This window comes from Oncorhynchus keta, chromosome 5 (genome assembly GCF_023373465.1).
Source record: "Oncorhynchus keta strain PuntledgeMale-10-30-2019 chromosome 5, Oket_V2, whole genome shotgun sequence".
In the NCBI taxonomy this organism is placed as follows: domain Eukaryota; kingdom Metazoa; phylum Chordata; class Actinopteri; order Salmoniformes; family Salmonidae; genus Oncorhynchus; species Oncorhynchus keta.
This window is the reverse complement of record NC_068425.1, coordinates 10661776-10688785: the sequence shown is the minus strand read 5'-3', so window position 1 is coordinate 10688785 and position 27010 is coordinate 10661776. Positions and strand designations below refer to the sequence as shown.

At 45.2% G+C, this 27010-nt stretch overlaps 1 protein-coding gene across 1 annotated transcript in view; it reads left to right on the top strand.

Annotated features, from left to right (window-relative positions):
* Positions 1–233: 233 nt before the first annotated feature.
* The window catches only part of LOC118384504 (protein phosphatase 1 regulatory subunit 1B-like), a 28998-nt gene continuing 2221 nt past the window's right edge, over positions 234–27010 (top strand). The window contains exons 1-4 of the mRNA XM_035771097.2: positions 234–697; positions 24799–24882; positions 24998–25073; positions 26116–26253. Of these exons, the coding sequence (XP_035626990.1) occupies positions 584–697; positions 24799–24882; positions 24998–25073; positions 26116–26253 (412 nt within the window). The 5' untranslated portion in view covers positions 234–583. The remainder of the gene's footprint in view (positions 698–24798; positions 24883–24997; positions 25074–26115; positions 26254–27010) is intronic.

Genomic DNA, 27010 nt, shown 5'->3' with positions numbered 1-27010 from the left:
CTTAAATATATACAAAAACACAACTCCCCTTCCTCCGGTCCATCCCTCCCCTCTCTCTTCCCTCCCTCACTCTAGCTTCCTCCGCCCCTCCCTGCCTCTGTCCCACGCCCTCTCTCTCTCTCTCTCTCTCTCTCTCTCTCTCTCTCTCTCTCTCTCTCTCTCTCTCTCTCTCTCTCTCTGCCAGCTGTAAGGACGTGTCTCAATTACTCGTTGCACAGGTTATGAGCGAGGGAAAGAGAGGGAGGAGAGATAAACACACACCACCTAGAACGTCAAACAAGAGTAAGTGTCAGACAGAAACAGGCAGAGAGGAAGAAGGGAGGGAACAGGGGAGATAAAGGATAGGAGAAATAGCTGACCGTGAGTGAAAGAGGAGAGCGACAAAGATAAACAAAGAGAGCTTTTGAAGGGAGACAGTGGGAGAGAGGTGTGTGTATATATATAAATAGAGAGTGAGAGGTGGACCCAGCAGAAGCAGGACTGCTGTACAGTGTGTTGTGTTGGGACCTTCCTCCAGGGAGCCTAGTGGAGCAGAGCTTGGTGCCCGGTGAGAGAGAGACCCCCCTGGGACACAGACACAGCCATGGATCCCTCTGCGTCGGATGAGGTTGGAGACGAGTGCAAGGAGAGCAGGAAGATCCACTTTGCTGTGCAGTCCTCGGCACCCACCCAACTGGACCCCCGGCAAGTAGAGATGGTAAGTGAGAGAATTGGTTTGACCTGGGTAGAACAGTGTCTGTGTGTGTACAGTCAGTATGTGTTTAGCTTGTCCTCAGTTAACCTACGCGTGTGAGTGTGTGTGTTCATCGTGTTCCGTGCCATATTGGACCGTCAGTCTTAACTGCGTTGTGACTTCTCTTTTTTTTTTTGTATCTTGATCTGTGGCCTGATCCTCTCTTGTCTTCTTCTGCCTCATGGTTGAGAATAAAGTGTATTCATATCTCCTTCTCGGCTGTTTCTCATACTTTTTTCTTCGGCTGAATTAACTACGTGTCCCGTTGTCGCTGAATGTTATCACTCTGGCCAGTTAAACCGTATAAAAGTCAACCATGGTTTGTGATATCGTTGTAGTCACAGAACTATAGTTAATGATTATACAAGTGACTAATATTTGTCTTGGTCTGACAGATTTTTCGTTTGGACTGCTAGTTCTTCTCACGTCACTTCTTCTATTCACTGCTCAGTTTGTAGAGTCTGTTTCCCTGGTTCTTTTCTGCCGTTTGCCTGTCGTCATAAAAGATGGAACGGAACAATTCTGGTTCTTCTCCTTGGCCCTGCAGCCTGTCGACGGTGTGTTACATTTTAGTCCAGGAGAAAGTGGGTCAAAGTAGGAGTTGGTTGGTGTTGTGTGAGATCCAGGCCAGTGGCTCAGCCTCAAAAGATGCAGAGAGAGTGAGAGTGAGAGTGAGAGGAAGACAAGAACGCTATACGATGAAGGAGTGCAGAGAAAAAGGCACAACCTGTTTTCTCTCACTTTCACCTGTCTGGTGTCAGATCCCTGAGCTGCTGTCCCTGTTACAGAGCTCTATCTCACATCAGCTAATAGTTTGGCAGGGCACCGTCAACGACTGCAGCACTCAAACATCTTGGGATGTGAACCCATGACCCTCTCCTCTCCCTGTCCAACTGCCTTCTCTGCTTCAGCTCTGAAACCCTCTCTCTCTCTCTTAGAGAAGTGTTAAATCCCTATAGTCTGTTAGTCAACGGTTTTTATGATTTTTTCTGTTGATGGCTCTCTTTCTTCAGAGGAACTGTTGCTCAATCTCCACTTACATCAGATGTTGTGATAGATTATTTCTCTCAGCCTGCAGCTGCAGGCAGGCTGACCCTGGCCTTTGCCTTTGGCCAGAGCCTCCTGTGGGGGCAGCTGGCTGGCTTGCCCCCCCCACCCTCCATGGGGCATCGTGTCTGGCTGGTGCCCCCATCCGGAGAGCAGAGGCTGGGGTCATCTGGTTCAGATAGTTTGCAGTGAAGTCCACAGTAACATTCACATCTAAAGAGAGGTGCAGGTTAAATGGTGCTGACTGTACTCTACTCTGGGAGGGGTTCCATGAAGGGACTGCTGTCTGTGAGTTGTGTTTGTTTGTGTGTGTGTGCATGCGCATGTGTGTGCGTGTGTGTGCGTGTGTGTGCGTGTGTGTGCGTGTGTGTGCGTGTGTGTGTGTGTGTGTGTGTGTGTGTGTGTGTGTGTGTGTGTGTGTGTGTGTGTGTGTGTGTGTGTGTGTGTGTGTGTGTGTGTGTGTGATTTGATTTAAGTACCCATGTGTACGAGCTAACTTGTGTGTTTGTGGGCGAGTGTAGAGGTGTGTGTAGTTCTATACCACACAAACATACTGTCACAGGAACGACAAAAGGGAGTTTGGAGAGAGTGGAGGATGTTTCACAGCTGTGTGTGTGTGTGTGTGTGTGTGTGTGTGTGTGTGTGTGTGTGTGTGTGTGTGTGTGTGTGTGTGTGTGTGTGTGTGTGTGTGTGTGTGTGTGTGTGTGTGTGTGTATTACTGAAGATACAATCTAGCAGTGGTTAGTTTTGGGGCTCCAGGGACAATGGGGTGGGCATAGTTAATGAGACCCTCATTATCCCACAGCATTAAACACATCCACGCATGTATACAAACACACTCAAGGCCAGTGTTTGCTAAAGGGGTTTGATACACAAATCACTTCAATTATGTTTTAATGACAGCTATCAACTCTAACTACGTAGACTGCAGTACAGTTAGTATACTAAACTAGCAGAGGCCCACAGGAGTCATTTACCCTGAAGCACAGCTAACATGATTTTTACAAGCAGCACGGTCAGCCGGTTGCATACTACCGCAGGGTTGTTTCCATGACGACAGACCGCACAGCGACTTTCCACAGCCTCCCTCACAGATCACCTCTGAAAGGTCACTGTTTTAATGGAGGAATGTCTCTGTGTGGTTGGGTCGTTTGCATAGGCGTTAGCTTGCACATATGTAAATGTAGGAGTGGGTCCAGGATCCTGATTTCTGCCCTGGGGCGTTTTAATGTGAGAGCGGCTCCCATAGGGGACACCTAGTGTGCCCTGGACCTGACTCAGACACACAGAGAGAGAGCGAAAGAGAGAGAAAGAGCACAGAAACATGCCCCACGGTAAGGTGACCAAATTTTGGATATGAAAACCGGGTACATATTCTGTTGTAGCTAGCTGTGCGAAAAAAAATATAAAAACATGGAACTATATTTAATACATTTTCACTATAGTCCTTTCAAATACTTGTAGTAATTTTAACACAGAGATGGATTACCCATCCTAGACTATCTAGTAGTTTTCAAGTGTGGTTCAGTGGTTAAAATGTATCACTGATCAAATGTTTGGCTGAACATTCTCATAAAGGGGCTATGGCGAAGCCACGGGAGCAAACAAGTTTGGTACAGGGACAGACAACATTTTTACATGCAAATCTGATTGGATACAGTGTTGAATTATTGAAATATCAGACTCAATTTAACTCCAGAGTTGCTTTTTTCTTTCTGAGGGCCAATCGGGGACATTTCTGGGGACAGCTCTGGTTTGGGACAGCTCACTAAAATCGGGGACTGTCCCAAGAAATCGGGGACGTCTGGTCGCCCTACCCCATGGCCTCATTCACACTTAACACTCAGACCAACTAGACAAGACCCCAGCACGTCCACTGGCTTGGTACACGTGTAGGCTATGACCACTCAAAAATCTGTTTTAGGGAAACTTCATGCAGATAAGATTTGTGTTTCTTGACAGTCGTTTCAACATTAGATGTGTTCATCCATGCTCTAAGATTTTCCCAAATGAAATATATACGATTTTAATAGGGAAAAATGTAATGCAACTCCTGTGTCACAAAAGTCATTGTGGTGGCCTACAGTACTGGATCAACAGCACATGGCAGCGTGTGTTTAACCTCCGTATTCCCCCATGTCATGCTCTGGGAGGGACTGGTGTGGGGGAATGTTCACAATGGACACAGATTAGGGTCATCGTTCAGACTGAGGCTCCAGTTGATTCACTCACAGTGAGCCGGCCCGCCCCATCCGTCTATGGACTAAACACACAACACGAGCCATACTCTCCATACTAATCCCAATGTCAATCCACCTCTGATCCTATGGATTGATAGGGAAACTCAGGGGACCAAGGGTATCAAAGTACACACCAAAGAGCAACAACCGCCCGGTCACCTATTTTAGGTCCAATCGAAATGAATCCAGCAGATGGGATAGAGAGCATCTGTTGGGGTGGAAGGGTGAAAATCCTCACCCCATCTCACTCTCCGGAGTTACGTGCCCTTCCTCTGGCTGGGCATCACACAGCAACCTTTGGTTCAGTGAGTGTTTGTGTGGTAACACTGGATCTGATGGACTGTCAATATGCACTCTGAACCAGAGCTTCTCAGTGGAGGGCCCAGAGCACAGAGCATTCTGAGTTGGTAAGACATCATGGTCATTTATAGGCTGCATGTGTGCGTCATGTCACCGGAGTGGGTTCTAATCCAGAGGTGATTCGTTGATGCAGTTTATCTGCCAATGGGATGTTTCTAACGATGACTATTCCAGTCAATTAAAATAGTAGTGAAATATGTTATGCTCATTAGTTATACCTCATTCACAACCAAAGGCGGTGCTCCCCCCTCTGTGACATCATCACCAGAGCTCTTGTTGATGAGTGTCTTGTTATCAATAACAGCATCAGTGGAATTGATTGGGCTGGGGGTAATCAAAGCACTATGGATGGCCAATTGTGTGACACATTACAAAGTAACAGCTATTATTAATTATATACTATGGTCCCACAGTAACAACAACACAAATATAGAAAACAATGGCTTAATCATGCCCATACCAATAAGGCCTTCATTTATTTTTTTACTTACACCATTTTGTTTTGTTGCGTTAATTTGAAGCATGTGTCCGTATGTCTACCTTAAAGAGCAACTGCCCCCCTAAAAAACAACTTCTCATTTAGATATTAGCCTATGTGGCGTCGATATGAGTCAGAAACCGTTATTCTACTGTCAAAATTGGCCACGCTACAAAGTGTAAATAGGATCATTTTGGTCATCAAGTCAGTCTTGTCCAAAATTGAGTTTTATGAGACTTGTGGTCTTGACTGCATCGTAACGTACATGAAGGTTGGGTTTGTTTCAATCCTGCCCACAGCTGGCAGCACACAAGTAATCATCAATTCGGAGTGTAGCTTTAGGTGACCCGATCGTGGTAAATTTGGGTTAACTTTGGATATCACTATGGGGCTAGATATGGACCATTGGTAAATTACACAATGTACATGCAACAATATATTAAATTCCAACAGCTCAAAATTTCAATGACTTAAAACCTCAAACGAACTATAAATTGTAGAAATTCTTATACAAGTTTGGATAGCATTTCATGACAAAACTGAAAGGTTTGCAACATAAAAATGTCTCATTTTCATTGTGTAATTTATCGACGGTCCCTAACTAGACCCGGAGATAGGCTATCCAAAGTCAAACCAATTTTGCCACGATTGCACACCAGCCGACTGAAGCTAATTGACTAAATTATCTGTCTAACTCTTCCAACCTGAGAACACACACACAAGACAGTTCAGTCATGGCACCGAGCATTTCTTAATTAACCAAATCTAAAGTGAGGCCTAATCAAAGTGCAGTTGTCCTTTAAATAGATCAGGAGGAAGTGGCTATGCTACTCCCCTCCACAGTGACCAGGTAATTTGGTTGTATTGTGGTTGTGTCTGTTGTTACAACTGTCAAGTGTTCCTCAGCATGCGTGTGTTTACTATCCAGCACGTGCGCGCAGGTATTTGTGCAAGCTTGTATGGGGTTTCGCGTGCACACTGCTGTGAGCAGGGTTGGGTAGGTTACTTTCTAAATGTAATCCATTACAGTTCCTAGTTATCTGTCCAAAATTGTAATCAGTAACATTAATTTTGGATTACCCAAACTCAGTAACGTAATCTGATTACTTTAAGATTACTTTTAGATTACTTTCCCTTTAAGAGGCATTCGAAGAAGACAAAAAGGATCCATCAAACGCATTATTTTGGTGTGTCATCATAGTGGTCTCTGACTTGTGGTCACGCTCGCTCAGGTAGAACAAACTTGTGCCATTTTTCAGTGCTGAATCAGTTATCAGTTACTCCCCAACCCTGGCTGTGAGGTTGTACATTTGCATATCTAGATACAATCTTATTCTATTAGGAAATTGAATCCCATACTAGTACTGCTCCTCTTTTTAATTGAAACGCATTGATAGACTTTTAATAAACTCAGACTGATTGACATTCTGTTGTCCTTTACATGCTTCCTATGATCAATGTTTTCCATGTGGCTTCTCTCTCTCATTATTTAACTGTAGTCAATATGAATGCTTCTCTCTTGTGTAGTATAGAAGACCTATTCCTTTTGTGTGACTGGATGCACTCATACTTGCGTGTGTGCCTGTCCTCTGTGAGTCTGCAGGTGTTGTATAAACAGGTAAAGCACAAATATTGAAAGTAGGCAGAGTGATTTGTGGTGTGATGACACTGTACACAGTCATCAAAAGATCAACCAGAGAGCACTTCAAGAGCATGAGGGCTTATTATGATGTAACATGTCTCGTGTGTGTTTGTGTGTGTGTGTGTGTGTGTGTGTGTGTGTGTGTGTGTGCTGTTAAAATGCCACCACCCAACCCTGTGTTATGATAAACGAGTTCCCTGTTGCTTGTTGGATTTGGGTACACACATATTCAACACTGCAACAGCGTACTCCATAAATCACACCTAGCACGGCCTAAATGTCAACTCCATAGGAATTAACATTATATCCTGTGAAATGATGACCCAATGCCTCTGAATATAATTTCAGTAAAATGCATTAATTTACATATTCTCAGGCCTTATTCTAAACATGCACATCCACATAGTAGGTTGTCTTGTGCACTCTTGTACTACCCATCCACTCCAGTCAGCCAGTCAGTCAGCCTGTGAGCTAAAGGCTCTCAGCAGTGCACCCTGCTGCTGTGACAATAACAGCAGTACCATTTCCGTTGAGGGGAGAGAGAGAAGAAGGATTATGATCTTACAGCTCTGTTGCAAACAACAGTGGTGGGGGTTCTGGATCTATCATGCTAGCTGATCCTACCAGGAGTCGATCAGAGGGTTGGGTCAGTACCAGGACCAATAACTGCCTACAATGGGTCTGGGTTTACAGTGGCAAGAAAAAGTATGTGAACCCTTTGGAAATACCTGGATTTCTGTAAAAAATGGTCATACAATTTGATCTGATCTTCATCTAGGTCACAACAATAGACGAAACACAGTCTGCTTAAACAAATAACACATAAGCAATTATACGTTTTCTTATCTTCATTGAACACACCGTGTAAACACTCACAGTGCAGGGTGGGAAAAGTATGTGAACCCTTGGATTTAATAACTGGTTGACCCTCTTTTGGCAGCAATAACCTCAACCAAAAGTTTTCTGTAGTTGTGGATCAGACCTGCACAACGGTCAGGAGGAATTTTGGACCATTCCGCTTTACAAAACTGTTTCAGTTCAGCAATATTCTTGGGATGTCTGGTGTGAACTGCTCTCTTGAAGTCATGCCACAGCTTCTCAATCGGGTTGAGGTCAGGACTGACTGGGCTATTCCAGAAGGTGTATTTTCTTCTGTTAAAGCCATTCTGTTGTTGATTTACATCTGTGTTTTGGGTCGTTGTCCTGTGGCATCACCCAACTTCTGTTGAGCTTCAATTGGCGGACAGATAGCCTAACATTCTCCTGCAAAATGTCTTGATAAACTTGGGAATTCATTTTCCTGCCCATGGTAGCAAGCTGTCCAGGCCCTGAGGCAGCAAAGCAGCCACAAACAATGATGCTCCCTCCACCATACTTTACAGTGGGGATGAGGTTTTGATGTTGGTGTGCTGTGCCTTTTTCTCTCCACACATAGTGTTGTGTGTTCCTTCCAAACAGCTCAACTGTATTTTCATCTGTCCACAGAATATTTTGATGATGGGTACTGGGGTAGGTGTGACATCATACTGCCAGTAGCTATAATTACTTCCTGTCTCTTCTGATGTTTGCTGGTTACTCATCGAATCCCAGTGAATGGTGCCTGATGTCACAGTGTCACAGTATAATATATGGTGATGAGTGTGAGTGGATCTGACAGAGGTGTGACATGATAGAGCTCCCGAGTGGCGCAGCTGTCTAAGGCACTGCATTTCAGTGCAAGATGCGTCATTACAGTCCCTGGTTTGAATTCAGGCTGTATCACATCCGGCCGTGATTGGGAGTCCCATAGGGCGGCGCACAATTGGCAGAGTGTCGCCCGGGTAGGCCGTCATTGTCAATAAGAATTTTTTCTTAACTGACTTGCCTAGTTAACTACAGGTTAAATGAAAAATTACAAATAAAATAGAGCTGTGTAGCTACTGTACTGTATATGATTCTTAGATGTTAGAGAAGCTAGAGAGAAAAGGGCCGAGGTTCCTATAGGTAGGTGTGTTAAGGTTTAAGAAGAGGTACATGGAGACAGTATGGGGATGCTGGTGTTTTGTTTTATTTATTAGGATCCCCATTAGCCGACATCAATGGCGACAGCTAGTCTTACTGGGGTCCGACACATAACGAAAAATACATTACAGACAAAATACTTTAAAATGTATAAACATTTAAAAACATGAAACATTAATAGCATCAAACACATCAAAGATGTGGTTTCCATGTGGTTGATACCATTCCATTGACTCCATTCCAGCCATTATTATGAGCCGTCCTCCCCTCAGCAGCCTCCACTGACATATATGTCAGTACATACACAGGTCGGTCACATGGGGGAGAGGCGTTGTGCAGTGAGGTGTTGCTTTATTTGTTTTTTGAAACCAGGTTTGCTGTTCACTTGCACTATTTAAGATGGGAGTTCCATGCACTCGTGGCTCTGAATGATACTGTACATTTCCTTGAATTAGTTCTGGACCTGGGGACTGTGAAAAGACCCCTGGTGGCATGTCTGGTGGGGTAAGTGTGTCACGCCTGCTCCCACTCCCTCTCTCTGGTGCTCGAGGGCGCCAGGCTACCCTTCTTTACACGCACCTGTCACCATCATTACGCCCAGCAGCACTCATTGGACTCGCCTGGGCTCCTTCACATTGTTGATTACCCTCTGTATATCTGTCTGTTCCTCGGTGGTGTTCCCTGTGTCCGCATGAATTGTTCTTATGTGTTCCTGTCCAGACGCTCTTCCTGTTCCGTTTCATGTCCATCAACTATTAAACCTTCACTCGCTGTACCTGCTTCTCATGTCCTGCGTCGTTCCTTACAGAAGGCAGACACCACTACAAGAAGCATCAGGGAGTTTTTTTAGGGTTTTGTTTTGTTGGTGATGTCGGACCCGGGGGCTGCCGCCGATGGAACCTGGGGTGCCTAAGCTGGCTCGGCGGGCTGTCACGCCCGAGCTGGCTCTTAAGGTTTTCCTCGGTGGTGTTCCCTGTGTCCGCATTAATTGTTGTTCTGTGTTCCTCTCCAGACGCTCTTCCTGTTCCGTTTCATGTCTGTCAGCTAATAAACCTTCACTCGCTGTACCTGCTTCTCATCTCCTGTGTCGATCCTTACAAAGTGTGTGTGTCAGTGCTGTGTGTAAGTTGACTATGTAAACCATTTGGAATTTCCAACACATTGTTTCTTATGAAAACAAGAAGTGAGGCAGTCTTTCCTCAACTCTTAGCTAAGAGAGATTGGCATGCATAGTATTAATATTAGCCCTCTGACTACAACGAAGAGCAAGACGTGCCGCTCTGGCTATAGGGATGCTTTGACCCCCTATTTCAGTTTGTTTACACAAAGTTCCAACCTGCAATCTTCTATCCACATGCAGCCCGCATGTGCTGTACCTCTCTTCCTTCAAACACGACGATCATCAATGTCTCTTGTGTTTCAGTTCTTTTTAGTTCATAAGCTCATAATACCAGCAGCATTCTGTTCAAGTGGGGAGAGACATGTTCTTTATTTCTCTGTTATATTTTGTTATCTGTCACCAAAATAATTTCATTACTTTTCGGTCTGTGCTGAGTTTCCAAACCACGTCAGCACCACCAGGCTTTTGATTTAAACCTTTGATGGTTTTGTTCTTGACAGAAGTGTTGCCGCGTTGCTAATGCCTCTTAATAGAAAAATAATCGCGGTGCACAAAGGGAAGGATTACATTTCACTTTATTGTGTCATTTCCTTTAGCACTTAGCGCGACCTAAAGGTCCAACCATTTAATTTGTCTGGGCTCTCCCAGGGCCTGACACGGAGAGGAAGGGTGACACCACTGAAGATTTGAATAGAGTGAGTCCTGCTGCCTTAGAGTTCAGGCAGACACAGAGCTGTGATAGCAGAGGGTGAATGAGGCTTTGCAGCTATGTGCTCTTAATCAGAGATGAGCAGAGATGAAGGGGTTAAAGAGAGAGAGGGGGACAGAGATGGAAGTGTGGATTAGAGAGAGAGAGACAGAGATAGAGAGAGAGAGAAAATAGTAGCAGATGGGATATTGACCTGCTTGTGGGAGAGAGAGATTTGAATGAGTTGTGTTTGACAGTGTTAGGTTGGATGGCTGGTTAGTCACTCCTCAGTCGTGAGTGCGTGCCTGGTTGCACACGTAAGTATACTTTTAATTGCACAAAAGTTGCCATGCACATATGCAAACACTATTCCCGGTCACTGTAGCCCATGCGTGTCTGTGTGAGGCCGGGCATCCTAATTGTATAGTATATCAATCACTTGTAAATCTATATGCGTTTGAGTTGAATTATGGCCCAATCATTACAGGGAGAGAGACAAGGATGGAATGCCATTTTATGGGACCAAAGTGCTGTGTCCACCTCTATATCTGGGATCTGCCACACACTGGGCTAATGAGATGGGCTAATGTAATGAAGTAGTACCTACCATATACCTGGAGGACAGCCCCCTAGTGTTGACAGGGGAGTATAACATGGTTGGGTGTCTCTCATTGGGTTGTGTTGGCATTGCAGGTGCTGGGTGGATATAGTGTCGCCCTTTAGAGATGGTTGGCTGGTATGATGTAGTAGAGCTCTGCTTAGTTTTAGCAGCATTAGCTAGAGAGAGCCTCTCTCTCGCCTACACATGGTCCACTGGGGGTCCTCAGATCTAGTTTAGGCTGTTCTACTGCTGTCTTTTAATAGGCTGGCCTATCTACGAGGACCGCCTCTGGAGAGCAAACCCACATCAGCCAGATCTGCACCCCACTCAGCAATGCAAGGGGTGCTAACCCTCACACTCTCTCTTTTTCTATACACACACACACACACACACACACACACACACACATACAGTACCAGTCAAAAGTTTGGACACACCTACTCATTCAAAGGTTTTTATTTATTTTGACTATTTTCTACATTGCAGAATAATAGTGAAGAAACTATGAAATACCAGATATGGAATCATGTAGTAACCAGAAAAGTGTAAAACAGATTCTTCAAAGTAGCCACCCTTTGCCTTGATGACAGATTTGCACATTTGGCATTCTCTCAACCAGCTTCACCTGGAATGCTTTTCCAACTGTCTTGAAGGAGGTCCCACATATGCTGAGCACTTGTTGGCTGCTTTTCCTTCATTTACATTTACATTTAAGTCATTTAGCAGACGCTCTTATCCAGAGCGACTTACAAATTGGTGCATACACCTTAAGACATCCAGTGGAACAGCCACTTTACAATAGTGCATCTAAATCTTTTTAGGGGGGGTGAGAAGGATTACTTACCCTATCCTAGGTATTCCTTGAAGAGGTGGGGTTTCAGGTGTCTCCGGAAGGTGGTGATTGACTCCGCTGTCCTGGCGTCGTGAGGGAGTTTGTTCCACCATTGGGGGGCCAGAGCAGCGAACAGTTTTGACTGGGCTGAGCGGGAACTGTACTTCCTCAGTGGTAGGGAGGCGAGCAGGCCAGAGGTGGATGAACGCAGTGCCCTTGTTTGGGTGTAGGGCCTGATCAGAGCCTGGAGGTACTGAGGTGCCGTTCCCCTCACAGCTCCGTAGGCAAGCACCATGGTCTTGTAGCGGATGCGAGCTTCAACTGGAAGCCAGTGGAGAGAGCGGAGGAGCGGGGTGATGTGGGAGAACTTGGGAAGGTTGAACACCAGATGGGCTGCGGCGTTCTGGATGAGTTGTAGGGGTTTAATGGCACAGGCAGGGAGCCCAGCCAACAGCGAGTTGCAGTAATCCAGACGGGAGATGACAAGTGCCTGGATTAGGACCTGCGCCGCTTCCTGTGTGAGGCAGGGTCGTACTCTGCGGATGTTGTAGAGCATGAACCTACAGGAACGGGCCACCGCCTTGATGTTAGTTGAGAACGACAGGGTGTTGTCCAGGATCACGCCAAGGTTCTTAGCGCTCTGGGAGGAGGACACAATGGAGTTGTCAACCGTGATGGCGAGATCATGGAACGGGCAGTCCTTCCCCGGGAGGAAGAGCAGCTCCGTCTTGCCGAGGTTCAGCTTGAGGTGGTGATCCGTCATCCACACTGATATGTCTGCCAGACATGCAGAGATGCGATTCGCCACCTGGTCATCAGAAGGGGAAAGGAGAAGATTAATTGTGTGTCGTCTGCATAGCAATGATAGACCATGTGAGAGACCATGTGCTAAAGGTTATGACAGAGCCAAGTGACTTGGTGTATAGCGAGAATAGGAGAGGGCCTAGAACAGAGCCCTGGGGGACACCAGTGGTGAGAGCGTGTGGTGAGGAGACAGATTCTCACCACGCCACCTGGTAGGAGCGACCTGTCAGGTAGGACGCAATCCAAGCGTGGGCCGCGCCGGAGATGCCCAACTCGGAGAGGGTGGAGAGGAGGATCTGATGGTTCACAGTATCGAAGGCAGCCGATAGGTCTAGAAGGATGAGAGCAGAGGAGAGAGAGTTAGCTTTAGCGGTGCGGAGCGCCTCCGTAATACAGAGAAGAGCAGTCTCAGTTGAATGACTAGTCTTGAAACCTGACTGATTTGGATCAAGAAGGTCATTCTGAGAGAGATAGCGGGAGAGCTGGCCAAGGACGGCACGTTCAAGAGTTTGAGAGAAAAGAAAGAAGGGATACTGGTCTGTAGTTGTTGACATCGGAGGGATCGAGTGTAGGTTTTTTCAGAAGGGGTGCAACTCTCGCTCTCTTGAAGACGGAAGGGACGTAGCCAGCGGTCAGGGATGAGTTGATGAGGTAAGGGAGAAGGTCTCCGGAAATGGTCTGGAGAAGAGAGGAGGGGATAGGGTCAAGCGGGCAGGTTGTTGGGCGGCCGGCCGTCACAAGACGCGAGATTCCATCTGGAGAGAGAGGGGAGAAAGAGGTCAGAGCACAGGGTAGGGCAGTGTGAGCAGAACCAGCGGTGTCGTTTGACTTAGCAAACGAGGATCGGATGTCGTCGACCTTCTTTTCAAAATGGTTGACGAAGTCATCTGCAGAGAGGGGGGATTCAGGAGGGAGGAGAAGGTGGCAAAGAGCTTCCTAGGGTTAGAGGCAGAAGCTTGGAATTTAGAGTGGTCGAAAGTGGCTTTAGCAGCAGAGACAGAAGAGGAAAATGTAGAGAGGGAGCGAAAGGATGCCAGGTCCGCAGAGAGGCGAGTTTTCCTCCATTTCCGCTCGGCTGCCCGGAGCCCTGTTCTGTTCTGTTCTGTTCATCAGGCTTGGTATTCTTAGATCCGGGGCGATAAGTGAGTGTGAAGTTGAATCTTCCAAAAAAAAAACAATGCCCACCTGGCCTGCCGAGAGTTCAGACGATTGGCGGTCTGGATGTAGACTAGATTTTTGTGATCCGTCCACACAATGAAGGGAATGACCGAACCCTCTAACCAGTGACGCCACTCCTCAAGAGCCAGCTTAACAACCAGGAGTTCCCGGTTACCCATGTCAATTTCTCTGCAGGTGAGAGCTTGCGGGACAAGAAGGCACAAGGAGGGAGCTTCTGACAAACTGGAGTTCTGGGTAAGGATTGGAGCAGAAGTGAAGCGGTGCTTGAGTTCCAAGAACGCTGCCTCTGCCTCAGGGGACCAGTGGAACCCGGTGAGAGGAGCTGCCAAATGCCTGTAGTCACAGATGAATAGTCTATAAAAATTGTCAAACCCCAGGAAACGCTGTAACTGCTTCAGATTACCAGGTACAGGCCACTCTGTGACTGCCCTAACCTTGGCAGGGTCCATTCATAGCTGTCTTTGAGCAATAATGTAACCCAAGAAGGACAGAGGAAACATGAAACTCACATTTCTCCGACCTTAACAGCTTATTCTCCAACATCCTTTGGAGAACGTGTTGCTTGTGAGCCTCAAGGTCCTTCGAAAGAATAAGAATGTCATCCACAAAGACAGAACACCCAATGACATCTTTCAGGACATCATTAACAAGGCTCTGAAAAAGAGCAGGGGCGTTAGTGAGACCAAAAGGCATGACCAAATACTCAAAATCTCCAAGTGGTGTGTTGAATGCCGGTTTCCACTTATCCCCTTCACTGATGCGGACAAGGTGGTAGGCATTCCGGAGGTCAAGTTTAGTAAACACTGTGGCCCCATGGAGGTGGCAAATCAGCACTGATGAGTGGCAAGGGATACTGTTCAACCCATGGAAGTCTATGCATGGCCTCAGTGATCTATCCTTTTTCTTGACAAAAAAAAACACAGCACCCACTGGAGAGGAAGGCCGGATATGTCCGACAGCCAGGGAGTCCTGGATGTATTCTTCCATGGTTTCTTGCTCAGGGCGTAAAGGTTATACAACCTGCTACTAGGGAGGGGAGCTCCAGGCTTAAGCTGGATAGCACAGTCGTATGGCTGATGAGGCGGCATAGATGGTGCTTACTGAGTACAGGAGCTAGACCGTGATATTCTGGAGGAACAGAAGACAGGTCTGGGGATTCTGGAATGGACTGGGGTGCAGACAAAGCAGGAGGAAGGGCAGAATGTAGACCATTAGAATGACAAAATGCACGCCAAGTAGTTAGCCTTCCGGTGGACCAGTCAATCTGTGGGTTGTGTAGCTTTAACCATGGATGGCCCAGAGGTGAGTGAGAACAGTCGATTATGTGATAACTGATATTTTCCTGGTGATTTCCAGAGAGACGCAGGATAACAGGAACAGTAGTTTTCCATTGAGAGCGTTGGCATCCAGAGGTGAAGTGAGCGAAACAGTGTCCAGACCCAACTGATTAACCTCTCTGGGATATGTGGGACGGTAGCGTCCCACTTGGCCAAAACCCAGAGAAAATGCAGAGCACCAAATTCAAATAAATTCCTATAAAAATCAAAACTTTCATGAAATCACACATGTAAGATACCAAATTAAAGCTACACGTGTTGTGAATCCAGCCAATATGTCAGATATCAAAAAGGCTTTTCGGCGAAAGCAAATGGTGCTATTATCTGAGGATAGCACCTCCATAAACAAAAGAGAAAACATTTCAACCCTGCATGCGCGACACAAAACGCAGAAATAAAAATATAAATCATGCCTTACCTTTGACGAGCTTCTTCTGTTGGCACTCCAATATGTCCCATAAACATCACAAATGTTCCTTTTGTTCGATTAATTCCCTCCATATATATCCAAAATGTCCATTTATTTGGCGCGTTTGATCCAGAAAAACACCGGTTCCAACTTGTGCAACGTGACTACAAAATATTCCAAAAGTTACCTGTAAACTTTGCCAAAACATTTCAAACTACTTTTGTAATACAACTTTAGGTATTTTTTAAAATTAAATAATCAATCAAATTGAAGACGGGATGATCTATGTTCAATACAGGAAGAAAACAAACTGAGGCATGCTTTCTGGTCATGCGCCTCTATGAAACAGTACACATGAAGTGACCCTCGTTCAAGATGGCCGTACTTCTTCATTACACAAAGGAATAACCTCAACCAATTTCTAAAGACTGGTGACATCCAGTGGAACTGGTAGGAACTGCAAGCAAGTCCCTTAGAAATCCAGATTCCAAATGAAAGCCTATTGAAAAGAGGGTGACCGCAAAAAAAAAATCTGAATGGTTTGTCCTCTGGGTTTTCCCTGCTACATAAGTTATGTTATACTCACAGACATGATTCAAACAGTTTTAGAAACTTCCGAGTGTTTTCTATCCAAATCTACTAATAACATGCATATCTTATCTTTTGGGGATGAGTAGCTGGCAGTTGAATTTGGGTATGCTTTTCATCCAAAATTCCAAATGCTGCCCCCCATCCTAGAGAAGTTAACAACCCCTCGGTCCAGAAAGCTCTCGTAGGCACCGGAATCGATGAATGCAGGCAGTGGAAAAGCCTGGCTCTGCCACACCACATTGGCCTCAAGCAGGTGTCTGGGAAATGGGCAGGTGATTTGGCTCAATAGTATATCCCCCACTACTGCTGAGCCCCCTCTTTTGCTGGACACAGGGAACGAGTGGAGACCCGGTGACCAACCTGGCCACAATATAGACAGCTCCTAGTACTGATACGCCACTGCCTATCGTCTGGAGATTGATGGGTCCGGCCGAGCTGCATGGGTTCAGGATTAGAACCTGCCTGGAGATGTGATGCAGTTGGAGAAAGTGAGCAAGGCACTGAAGCAGATGTTATGGGACATCCAACCCTACCTCCCCTCTCCCTCCAATGCTCATGGAGACGGTTGTCAATACAGATAGTGAGAGAAATTAGTTTGTCAAGTCCATCAGGGTCCTCTCTGGACACTAACTCATCCTTGAGGGTCTCAGTGAGTTCGTTCCGGAATGCTCCCTGAAGGGCCTCGTCATTCCAGACGCTCTCTGCAGCGAGGGTGCGGAACTCGCATGTAATTTCAGCCACACTCTGGGAGCCTTGACAAAGGGACATAAGTTGTTTAGCAGCATCCTTTCCACAGACCTTCCTCATCTCATCTGTGAATCCACTGTAGGAGAAGCAGATAAGTGACTCTCTCCCACACCACAGTGGCCCAGGAAAATGCTGCTCCCTAAAGGCAGCCAATTAAAAAAATACATCGTTGCTCGTTCACTAGCATAAGAGTAGGGCTGTTGCTCAAATACTAGTGAACATTGCACAAGAAATGCTCTGCAAGCGCCAAGATTACCATCACTCATGAGTCAGAAAAGCCTCCCAGGACGGAAAAAAGGGACTTGACACTGTTTGTGAGCTCTGGGCGGAGGTTCGGACCTGTAGGTCAGACAGGCTCTGTGAAAACTCCTTGATGTTCTCCAGCAGGGTTTTCAGGGCAAGGTCATGTTGCTCAGAAGGGTGCCTTGACCAACAAGAAATAGTAGTGGAGTCTGCTGGGTTCATCTCTTGGCCAGATCGTACTGTTAAGCAGAGCGACACAGGGGAACCCAAGAGCAGACCCAGATGAGGAAACAGAGATGAATTAACCAAAATATTTATTGTTGCACAGGGAGATATGGAGTGCAGATCCGGGTTAGCTCGGATGAGTTGCAGAAAAAACAGATGTGGAGACTGAGGTTGGAGTTGGCTGAGTAGAACAGGGTAAACAGGTCCTGAAGGGAATCCAAGGTTGTGATGGTGAGTAAAATCCAGAGCAAGGTAGTTGGGTGGTGAGATGTGGAACAGGAGCCAGAGCAGTAACTGCAATGAGAGGATAAACGGTGTCAGGCAGGGAAACAGACACAGCAGAGTAACAGGATCTTGAGTAATAATAACTGGCTAGAATCATGAAATGACTGAGCAGAGTTTACAATCTGGCAGAGTGGAAGTGGCAGGACAGTATTTGTAGAGGTCTTGATTATGGAACGGGTTACAGCTGGTAGGGATCTGCTCTGACTCTAGCCCACCTGTCTCCAACCACATAATCACACAGAGAGGGAGAGAGAGAGAGTGGACAGGGGGAGTAACTGCAGGTCAAGAAGACACCGGATGAACACCAGAGGGAGTAGCAGGAGCAGATGTGACACATCCAAGGGGGAGGTGTGAAAGTCGCATAAATCAAAGTAGGTTCAAAACACTTTATTTTTCCATTCACCATCACTACAGCTCTACACACACACACACACACACACACACACACACACACACACACACACACACACACACACACACACACACACACACACACACACACACACACACACACACACACACACACACACACACACACACACACACTGCTGCTGAGGGGAGGGTGGCTTATAATAATGGCTAGAATGGAGTCAATGGAGTGGTATCAACCACATGGAAACCATATGTTTGACTTGGTTGATACCATTCCATTGACTCCACTCCAGCTATTATTATGAGCCGTCCTCCCCTCAGCAGCCTCCACTGATGCACACACACACACACACCTACCCTAGATCAGCATGTATCTGACCCACATTCTGTTAAAATAAGGTCTCCTTTTCATTTAACCTTAGTTTAACCAGGTGAGTCAGTCAAGCACCTTCTTATTGATAATGACGGCCTGGCTCTCTTGAAGCTTAAGAGCTGTAATATTCCCCCTGTGCTTGTAGGCTCTGTGGGGGACAGAGAGTCCCGTGGGGACACATACCGGCTGTAGCCCCACCTGTGGAGCCCAAGAGTGGCCCTGTGACAGCTCATCATCAGCCCATGTCTGTGTACCAAATGGCACCCTATTCTAAAATAGTGGACTACCTTTGACCAGGACCCACTCTGGTGCACTAAATATGGAAAAGGGTGCCATTTGGGATGCATTCCTGCTCTGCATAGCTGCTGAGAGGCCAGAAACAGTGGGACTGATACTTAAGGATACTGAACAATGGCTGCAACTGAGGAGAGTTGGAGAGGGGGGAGAGGGGTGGGGGTGTAAAGTATAACAGGAGTAATCTCACATGCTGTGCCCCAGTATAAAAGCATAAGTGTGAAGGTCACAGATGATCTTAAGTAACTACTGAAGTGGGGTGATTGAAAGACTGGAAAATTACAAGTGGCTGTGTGTTATGTCATCTGGCCTTTCCCACCGTCATCTGCCCTGCTGCCACCGTCACCCAGCCGGATGTGTGCGTGTATGAGAAATGCCAGCTGTGTGTCTGTGTGTTTGACCCGTATACAGTGCATATTATTCTTTGGAAATGGCATGTGTGCATAATCACTGTGCATTGATGCCTGTCACAATCGCTGTCACTCACCCTGACCCCTCTATGCGTTTATAGCTGAATATACTCACCTTCTCTATAATCGATGGTGACCTTTTCCTGGAAGCAACTTGACGCCATTCATTGGTCCATTACAGGAAGTCATTAATCACTCTAGCAGCCCTAGTATTAATCACTCTAGCAGTCCTAGTAGTCTACAGGTAGTAGTGACGGTAAAGAGGTTTAGGGTTAAACGTCACCGTCTCTTCATTAACACGGGAAGGCCAGTTGTGATGTCAGTAAGAGCTGAGTCACTCTCACACACACTCTGAGGGTCCACACACACACACACACACACACACACACACACACACACACACACACACACACACACACACATACTGTATAAATCATTTTATTATACCATAATGACCTCAATTATCCAGCAACACCCTTTCAGCTCTAGGGCAAAAACACATACGCTTGCTCTATCCCCCTGTCTCTCTCATTCTCTCTCTCTCTCTCTCTCTCTCTCTCTCTCTTCTCTCTCTCTCTCTCTCTCTCTCTCTCTCTCTCTCTCTCTCTCTCTCTCTCTCTCTCTCTGTCTCTCTGTCTCTCTCTCTCTCTCTCTCTTTCTCTCTCTCTCTCTCTCTCTCTCTCTCTCTCTCTCTCTCTCTCTCTCTCTCTCTCTCTCTCTCTCTCTCTCTCTCTCTGTGTGTGTATGCCGCTTGCCTTTACCTTTTTGGGCTCCCTTGACATTTGTTATTTTAATTTATCTTGCTCTGTCTACATCACTGTTCTTTTGTCTCTCCTCTCTCTTCCTCTAAAGAACAGCGACATCTCAGAGCTCACACCAGAGCCCTAGGAAGATACCTGGATTGGTACTATGAGAGTCACACCAGAGCCCTAGGAAGATACCTGGATTGGTACTATGAGAGTCACACCAGAGCCCTAGGAAGATACCTGGATTGGTACTATGAGAGTCACACCAGCGTCCTCTACATACTTGTATTGGTACTATGTATAAGACCACGAAGCATCCCAGTATTGTAGCTGGGACATGGGCCTGGTTAGCATCTGGTCTGCTGTGCTCTGTCTTACCCACTCTTCCACCACTACCTCAGGCAGGCGGGCAGGCAAGGAGGTTGGTTTTACCCGACAGAGATATCAGGTATGAGCCAGGCTGACCAGCAGCAGCAGCAGCCACAGCAACAACCAGGGCCTCTCACCATGTCAGTGGAGAGAGATGGAGACGTAGGGGGTCACACATTAAGGGGGCCCTGCTGGGATGTCTCCCACTGAGGGAGTGGAGAGACGGCATTCAAGCTGAGTGCCATAATGAGATTACAGAACCCGGTGCGCACAGCACGGTGATGTGGGGAAAGGGGAGAGAGATGGGTGAGAGACAAAGAGGAAAACGATAGGAGAGAGAGGAGGAGGTTGAGAGAGAAGGTTGTAAAGAAACAGAGGGGGGGGGTTGAGGATAATGTCATGTCACTGTCAAGGAATGAAGAATGATATGTGGGGTGAACAGGATAAAGGGAGGAGAGGATGAGGTGGAATTGGAAGTGGGGGATGAGAGAGAGTGAGAGTGAGGGATAGAGGGGAAGTGAGGATACATATACAGAACCTTCATGATGAGATTATGATGTGTTGTGTGGCCCACCAAGCCTGTGCTTTGGCAACAGTGACCTGCTTGCTTCGACGCAGACCCAGGATGTTTACCAAATGGAACCCTATTCCCTCTATAGTGTGCTACTTTTGACCAGAGTTTTGAGCAGGGCACATGTGGCTCTGGTCAAACGTAGTGCTCTACTGTATGTAGGGAATAGGGTGGCATTTGGGATGAAGTCCCTGTATGCCCTGGTTAACCAGCGTAATGAGTTCAACAGGATCAAACACGAACACATCCAGAGAGCAACTTCATCGAAAATAGAGAAGTGCTACTGAACAGAGAGGAGCAAAAGTTCAGGCCAAGGTTGACTGGTCTAGAGAGAACCCGCTGGTTACAAATGGGTGAAATCAACATTGTTTCTGTCACGTTCTGACCTTAGTTCCTTTGTTTTTGTCTTTTGTTTTAGTATGGTCAGGGTGTGAGTTGGGTGGGTTTTCTATGTTAGTTTGTCTATGATTTTCTATTTCTGTATTGTGACCTGTTGTCTACGTGGAAAATACATTGGATTTGAAAAAAGTCGTCAGCGTAAACTGTTGTGTTGAAGGTGAAATTTCAACCACAGGATTATGTGGTCATGGTAAATATGTTTAATTTACACCTTTGAAACAACGTCATTTTCGACGTAATATGCACTATAAGATAGAAAGCAGTAGTCCGGGCAGCACCTCCTACTGGAGAGCACCTTAGAGGCTGCTGTCCTATGTTCATGGACTTGAAATCACTGGCCACTTTAACCAACACTAACCAACACTAGTCACTTAAATAATGTTTACATATTTTGCATTACTCATCTTATATGTATTCTATACTTTTCTACTGTATCTTAGTCTATGCCGCTCTGACGTTGCTCGTCCAAATATTTATACATTCTTAATTCCATTTTTACTTTAGATTGGTGTGTATTGTTGTGAAACTGTTAGATATTACTGCACTGTTGGAGCTAGAAACACAAGAATTTCGCTACATCCGCAATAACATCTGCACGTGACCAATAACATCTGCACGTGACCAATAACATTGGATTTGATTTGATCTACAGCTATCTCGTAGTTCTCCCATCCAGAGTTTTAACCAAGCCCAACACTGCTTAGCTTTAATATTTGTCACTGTCTATTACCAATGTGCTAGTAATAAATATGTTAGATTCACTTCTCCATTCAACCAAAAATAAAAGTTAAAGAATAAAGATTAAGTCAAATCAAACTGTATTTCGATTTTTGGTTGAAATGAAAAAGGGAATTCAACATATCAATTGTTAATTCGTTTGTAAGACAAGCTGGAATTAAAGCCAGGCTCAGTGGCACCGATGGGGCTATCCATGCAGAAGATACATCTCCTTAAAAAGTTTATATTTGGTTGCATTGTCTACCAAACACCATTCAACATTACTTTTGTAAGACAGCAAATAGCCTAATGTGAAGGCTATCTTACCAACTAATGTGACAATATTTCTTCAACCTTAAAATGAGTGGCCATATTTTGAGGTTACTGTAACAATAAATGTCTTCTTATGTAATCATAGAAAGCGTGTATGTTCAGGTTTGCAGGTCTGTGGAAATCTTCACAACTGCTATAATAATCTGCATAGACTCTCAAACAGCAATGATCCCTTGCACCATGTCCTCTCAACTAACTGCAATCCAGGGCATTTGGTCATGTTGTTAGATCAAACACAGTGATAACACATTCATTTGTTGTGGAAATAAACAAAACATCTAACATTGTATTCCCATTTGAATTTGAATGTGCTTTTAAATGGTTGAAAGCGCAGTGATCACAAATATAAGTGACAACTAAACCAAATATAAGACATTGATCGTTTCATTGGAATTTGGTTGTACCTTTTGGGGCCGGGGACCCCTTTTGTGTTAGCAAATTCATCAGAGACCCGTTCGTAATTAGAACACAACTGGAATGCGTTAACAACAGCCTACACAAGGTTTTACTATGACGTCTGCAGTACATGGCTGGATGAACCAAGTCCCGGGCCCAGGGAAAGAACATTTCAAATGTTCAGCAGTTTTCAATCTAATTTCCTGTCATTCTACACATGTTGTCATGGGACAGATGTTTTTTTTTTTTTACTGTTGCAGCTCTAAAGCTAACATCCTGCAATTCAATACAGAGAGACAACTTTGCAGTTTTAAATTACAGTGCATTTATGTCAAATAAAAACAATTTGGGGGGAGGGGGATAGTATTGAATAGAAAAATGTACAAATGGTGGAGTACCGTGGATACCAATAACACTGTGAGTCTCCCAGGCCTATGTTGCCCAGTATTAAGAACGTACATTGTAAGCATTTCACTGTTAGTCTACACCTGTTGTTTACGAAGCACGTGACAAATACAATTTGATTTGATTTGATTGAATTGATTCATCATTTTACATTGTGTTGTTTTACATATGTTTAACATATTCCACAGATCCTTGGCCAAAAGTCATTTAATCTGTTGTTAGTAATATTCCCCCCCAAAAATTAGGTTAAAAAAAAAACCTCTGTTTTAGATGTTTAAAAATAATATTGATAACACATTGAAAATTCAACAAACCTTTGGCTGTCTTTTTGAGTGGGTGAAAATAGGTTGGAATCTCATTAATCAACGTATTAAATATTACCCAATTGTGTGCCCAGTGAGGAGACTTGTCATGAACTTCTCTGTTTGACTTTCCAGGCTTCCATCCTTATAGTCGTGCACTATTCATCTGACCTGAATGCATGTAGCCAAAACAACTTACCACAGCTAGTTTGCAAACTGTTTTCTGCTTGATCTATTTAGACTGTGGGAGACTGTGTTCGCGAGTCAATGCACTGTGAGTGTTGTTGCCAAACCTTCACAGTGGGGTTCTACCTGGAATTAAAACTACAGAACAGAAGGCCCTGTTCTCCTTGACCCTCTCTCTGCATTCCTTCCATGGTCAAATTAATGAACCTTGTACTGTAGCTTAAGAATGTCAGTGTTGACAGAATGAGAGAGCCGTCTGCAGCGTACTGTGAGCACCCAGTTAGAGTGGGTAGCAGGTTACCCATTGGGACAGAGAGTGTACATATAGTCATTTTAGGGAAGTCATTTAAGAACACATTCTTATTTACAATGACAGCCTACTGGGAACAGTGGTTTAACTACCTTGTTCAGGGGCAGAACAACAGAGTTTTACTTTGTCAGCTCAGAGATTCGATCCAGCAACCTTTCGGTTACTGGCCCAACACTCTAACCACTAGGCTGTCTGCCGCCTCAGGAAGCCTAAGGGGAGTGAGCTCCAGTCTGCCTGCCACTGGTCTAGAGAGGCTGGAGAGAGGAGGGGCAAGAGGTGGGCAAAGAGGGGGAGAGAGGAGGGCAGTAATACCTACTATAGGGCCCTCACTGGAAACATTTTTTATCAATAAGTCGCAGGTTTTATTTCTACATATTTTTATTTGCAGATATGCAAACGTGAATTTATGCTCACAATAGTTGTTTGCTTGAGTGACATAGTTTTGCATCAAACTACTGTTCTGCAGTGAATAGCCACAGGCACATGCATATTGATTGGCAAACTATGTTTATCAACCATGTACTAAGTACAATGTATGTAATGACTAAAGTAGAGTTCAGAGTGATACTGATTACTGATACTGATTTCCCCCGGGGGGGTTGCTCTGTTAAGTGGGCTAAATCAGGGTCACACAGAGAGTTTCTATATATATATATATATATATGAGTTTAAATGTGAGTTTGCATCCCAATATTACACTTTACAAACATCACAGAAGACTGAAATATAACAAAACCATTTGACATAGAAACACAGGAGTTTTTGTTGAAAAAAACCCTGTTTTTTTATGAAATTATGAAAATACTAATAACATTGCACCCATGAGGCCACTAGAGATCGCTTTGGTCAATCGACTGCAGAAAAGGGATCTATGTGATGATCTCTTGTTGACCCCTAAACTCTGACCCCTGGCCTACCCCAACAGTACTCAGACTTGACTCCTTGCCTGGAGTCAAATTAGGAGAACAGGACACATTACAAGCGCTGATGAGATGGCTTACACCCAAAAAAAACAAAGACCCGATTCTCTTCTTCTCTCTTGTGCGTGTCTAGATCCGGCGTCGGCGGCCTACACCTGCAACACTGTTCAGAGTGGCAGACCAGTGTTCCCCTGAGGATGATCAGTCCACCCATCAGGTAACAGAGCACCCCTAGTGCCTCAGAGGATAACTGCATGTCACCCTATAGTCATGTGAATGGTTGCGTTATTTCAAAACTGTAGGCTACATTCAACTTGTTCTTCCTTCCACAGTGGATTGTAGGAGAGAATGGGGTACTCAAGCCCAAGCGAGTCAACCCAAATGTGTATCAGCCACCATCCCTGAAAGGTAAGAGTATAACTGACTGAGTAAGTAGTGTATGCATGTCCTCTGTGTGGTGAATTCTCCTTGTGTTGATACTGTGTTTACCTTGCTTTACTGTTCTGTTGCCTCCTGATTATGTTCTTTGTGAAATGGGGGCAGTGGGGTAAGATACACGTGACAAAATAATTAATACAAGTCATGTCAATCAGTTGGAGTATCTTTATAAGAGTAGGTACTATACTGTATACACGTGCAAGAGGGATTTCTTCTATGGAACTATATACACATGTTTTGCTTCTATGCACATATATATAGAGAGAGAGAGACAGCTGTGAGTCACTGAGTGTGAGTCTGTGCAGCTCTGGATCATCCAGGATTACCAAAGGAGCATATAGACAGACAGACAGACAGACAGACAGACAGACAGACAGACAGACAGACAGACAGACAGACAGACAGACAGACAGACCGAGCGAGTACTAAATGTTGCTTCATACTTGTTGTTTCACGCCGAGACATAATTCTATTTGGAGGCTTGTCAGTAGATGTTAATTAAAGAATTAAAGGGGGATTACTATATGCGTGTAGAGTGTTATTATAATAACCCAGTCTGTGTTCCTGTATCAGTATTCGATTCTCCATTAGCTGAGAGAGAGAGAGACACCCCAAGGTGACTTAGACCGAGTGGGATTAAGACAGAGCAGGATGAGTCAACATTTTTTAGAGAGCAAAAGAACAGAGGACCAGACACGAGAAATGAAAGGATAAAAACAAATGCAGGAAAGAGTAAAGACGTGTATATATAGGACACACATGTATTATACCAGTCCATTACTACAAAACATGAAAGTGCTGGCTATTCTGCCTTTAAATGTGTCTGTATGTCTGTCTGTCTTGCTGGGTGATTGGCTGGCTGCTTATCTGTCTGTCTGGCATGCATCTGAAAGCCCATATGACGCATGGTAACGTTGACAGTGTTGAAGCCTGGTAAACCCAAAACAACCTATCCCTCTCTCCCTTTGTCCCTGTGTGTGTTCCGGTGTATCATGTGTATGTGTGCGTCCAGCCGTTCAGAAGATGGCTGAGGCACACATGCAGAACCTGGGTGTCTACCCCCCCTTGGAAGACCCCTTTGAGGGGGAGGAGTACGACGACTACCCCTGTCATGAGGAGAGGGAGGAGAGATTCCCCACCAAAGCTGCTGGTGAGATAGGGATTTCATACACTGTCAACTAGTAACACACTATATACACTCACTCATATAATCACATTGATGCTTTGACCAATGGTGTAACCGGCTTACATGTTTAGCTGTGTGTATAGCCATTGTTATTCAGGGCCCACTTTTAAGTCAAATGGGATGAACGTTGCACTATGCCATGTTCAAAACAGCAGGGCCTCAGATAAACTCTCCTCTGCGACAAGTAGCAGTGGTATTATATTAGCACATATTTGCATCACTCCACCAAATCTATCAGAGAGCACAGCAGACCTCCCTGTGCCAGTCAGGGGGCCAGAGATGCTTAGCCACGGCTAACAGTCTATCTGCTTTCTCTTTGGCATCAGTACTGATGCTGGGCTACCAGCCCAGATGGCAGAGCTTCCAAGTGAAATCCCTCCTGTAGCATCGTTAAACGCTGTTTCATTGGATATTACTGTCATCGTTTTTCTGTAAATCTGTCGTTTTGAAAGCAAAACACGGCTGCAGAGTGGCTGTAGTGTCACACATCACTAGACAGGGATTCTTAAAGATACATTGAAGTAGGGTGTGATTATCCTCACTAGAGCAATTGCCTAATTAGGCCTGCATACACATGCACATTTATACAGAAGACACTTTCATATGTACTGGTATGATTCAGACCTTTATACCATGTTCCACACACATGTATTTCTACACACACACTCACAGGAGGCACATGTCTGACCATTAAATGACAGGTAGAACCAGATTACCATAG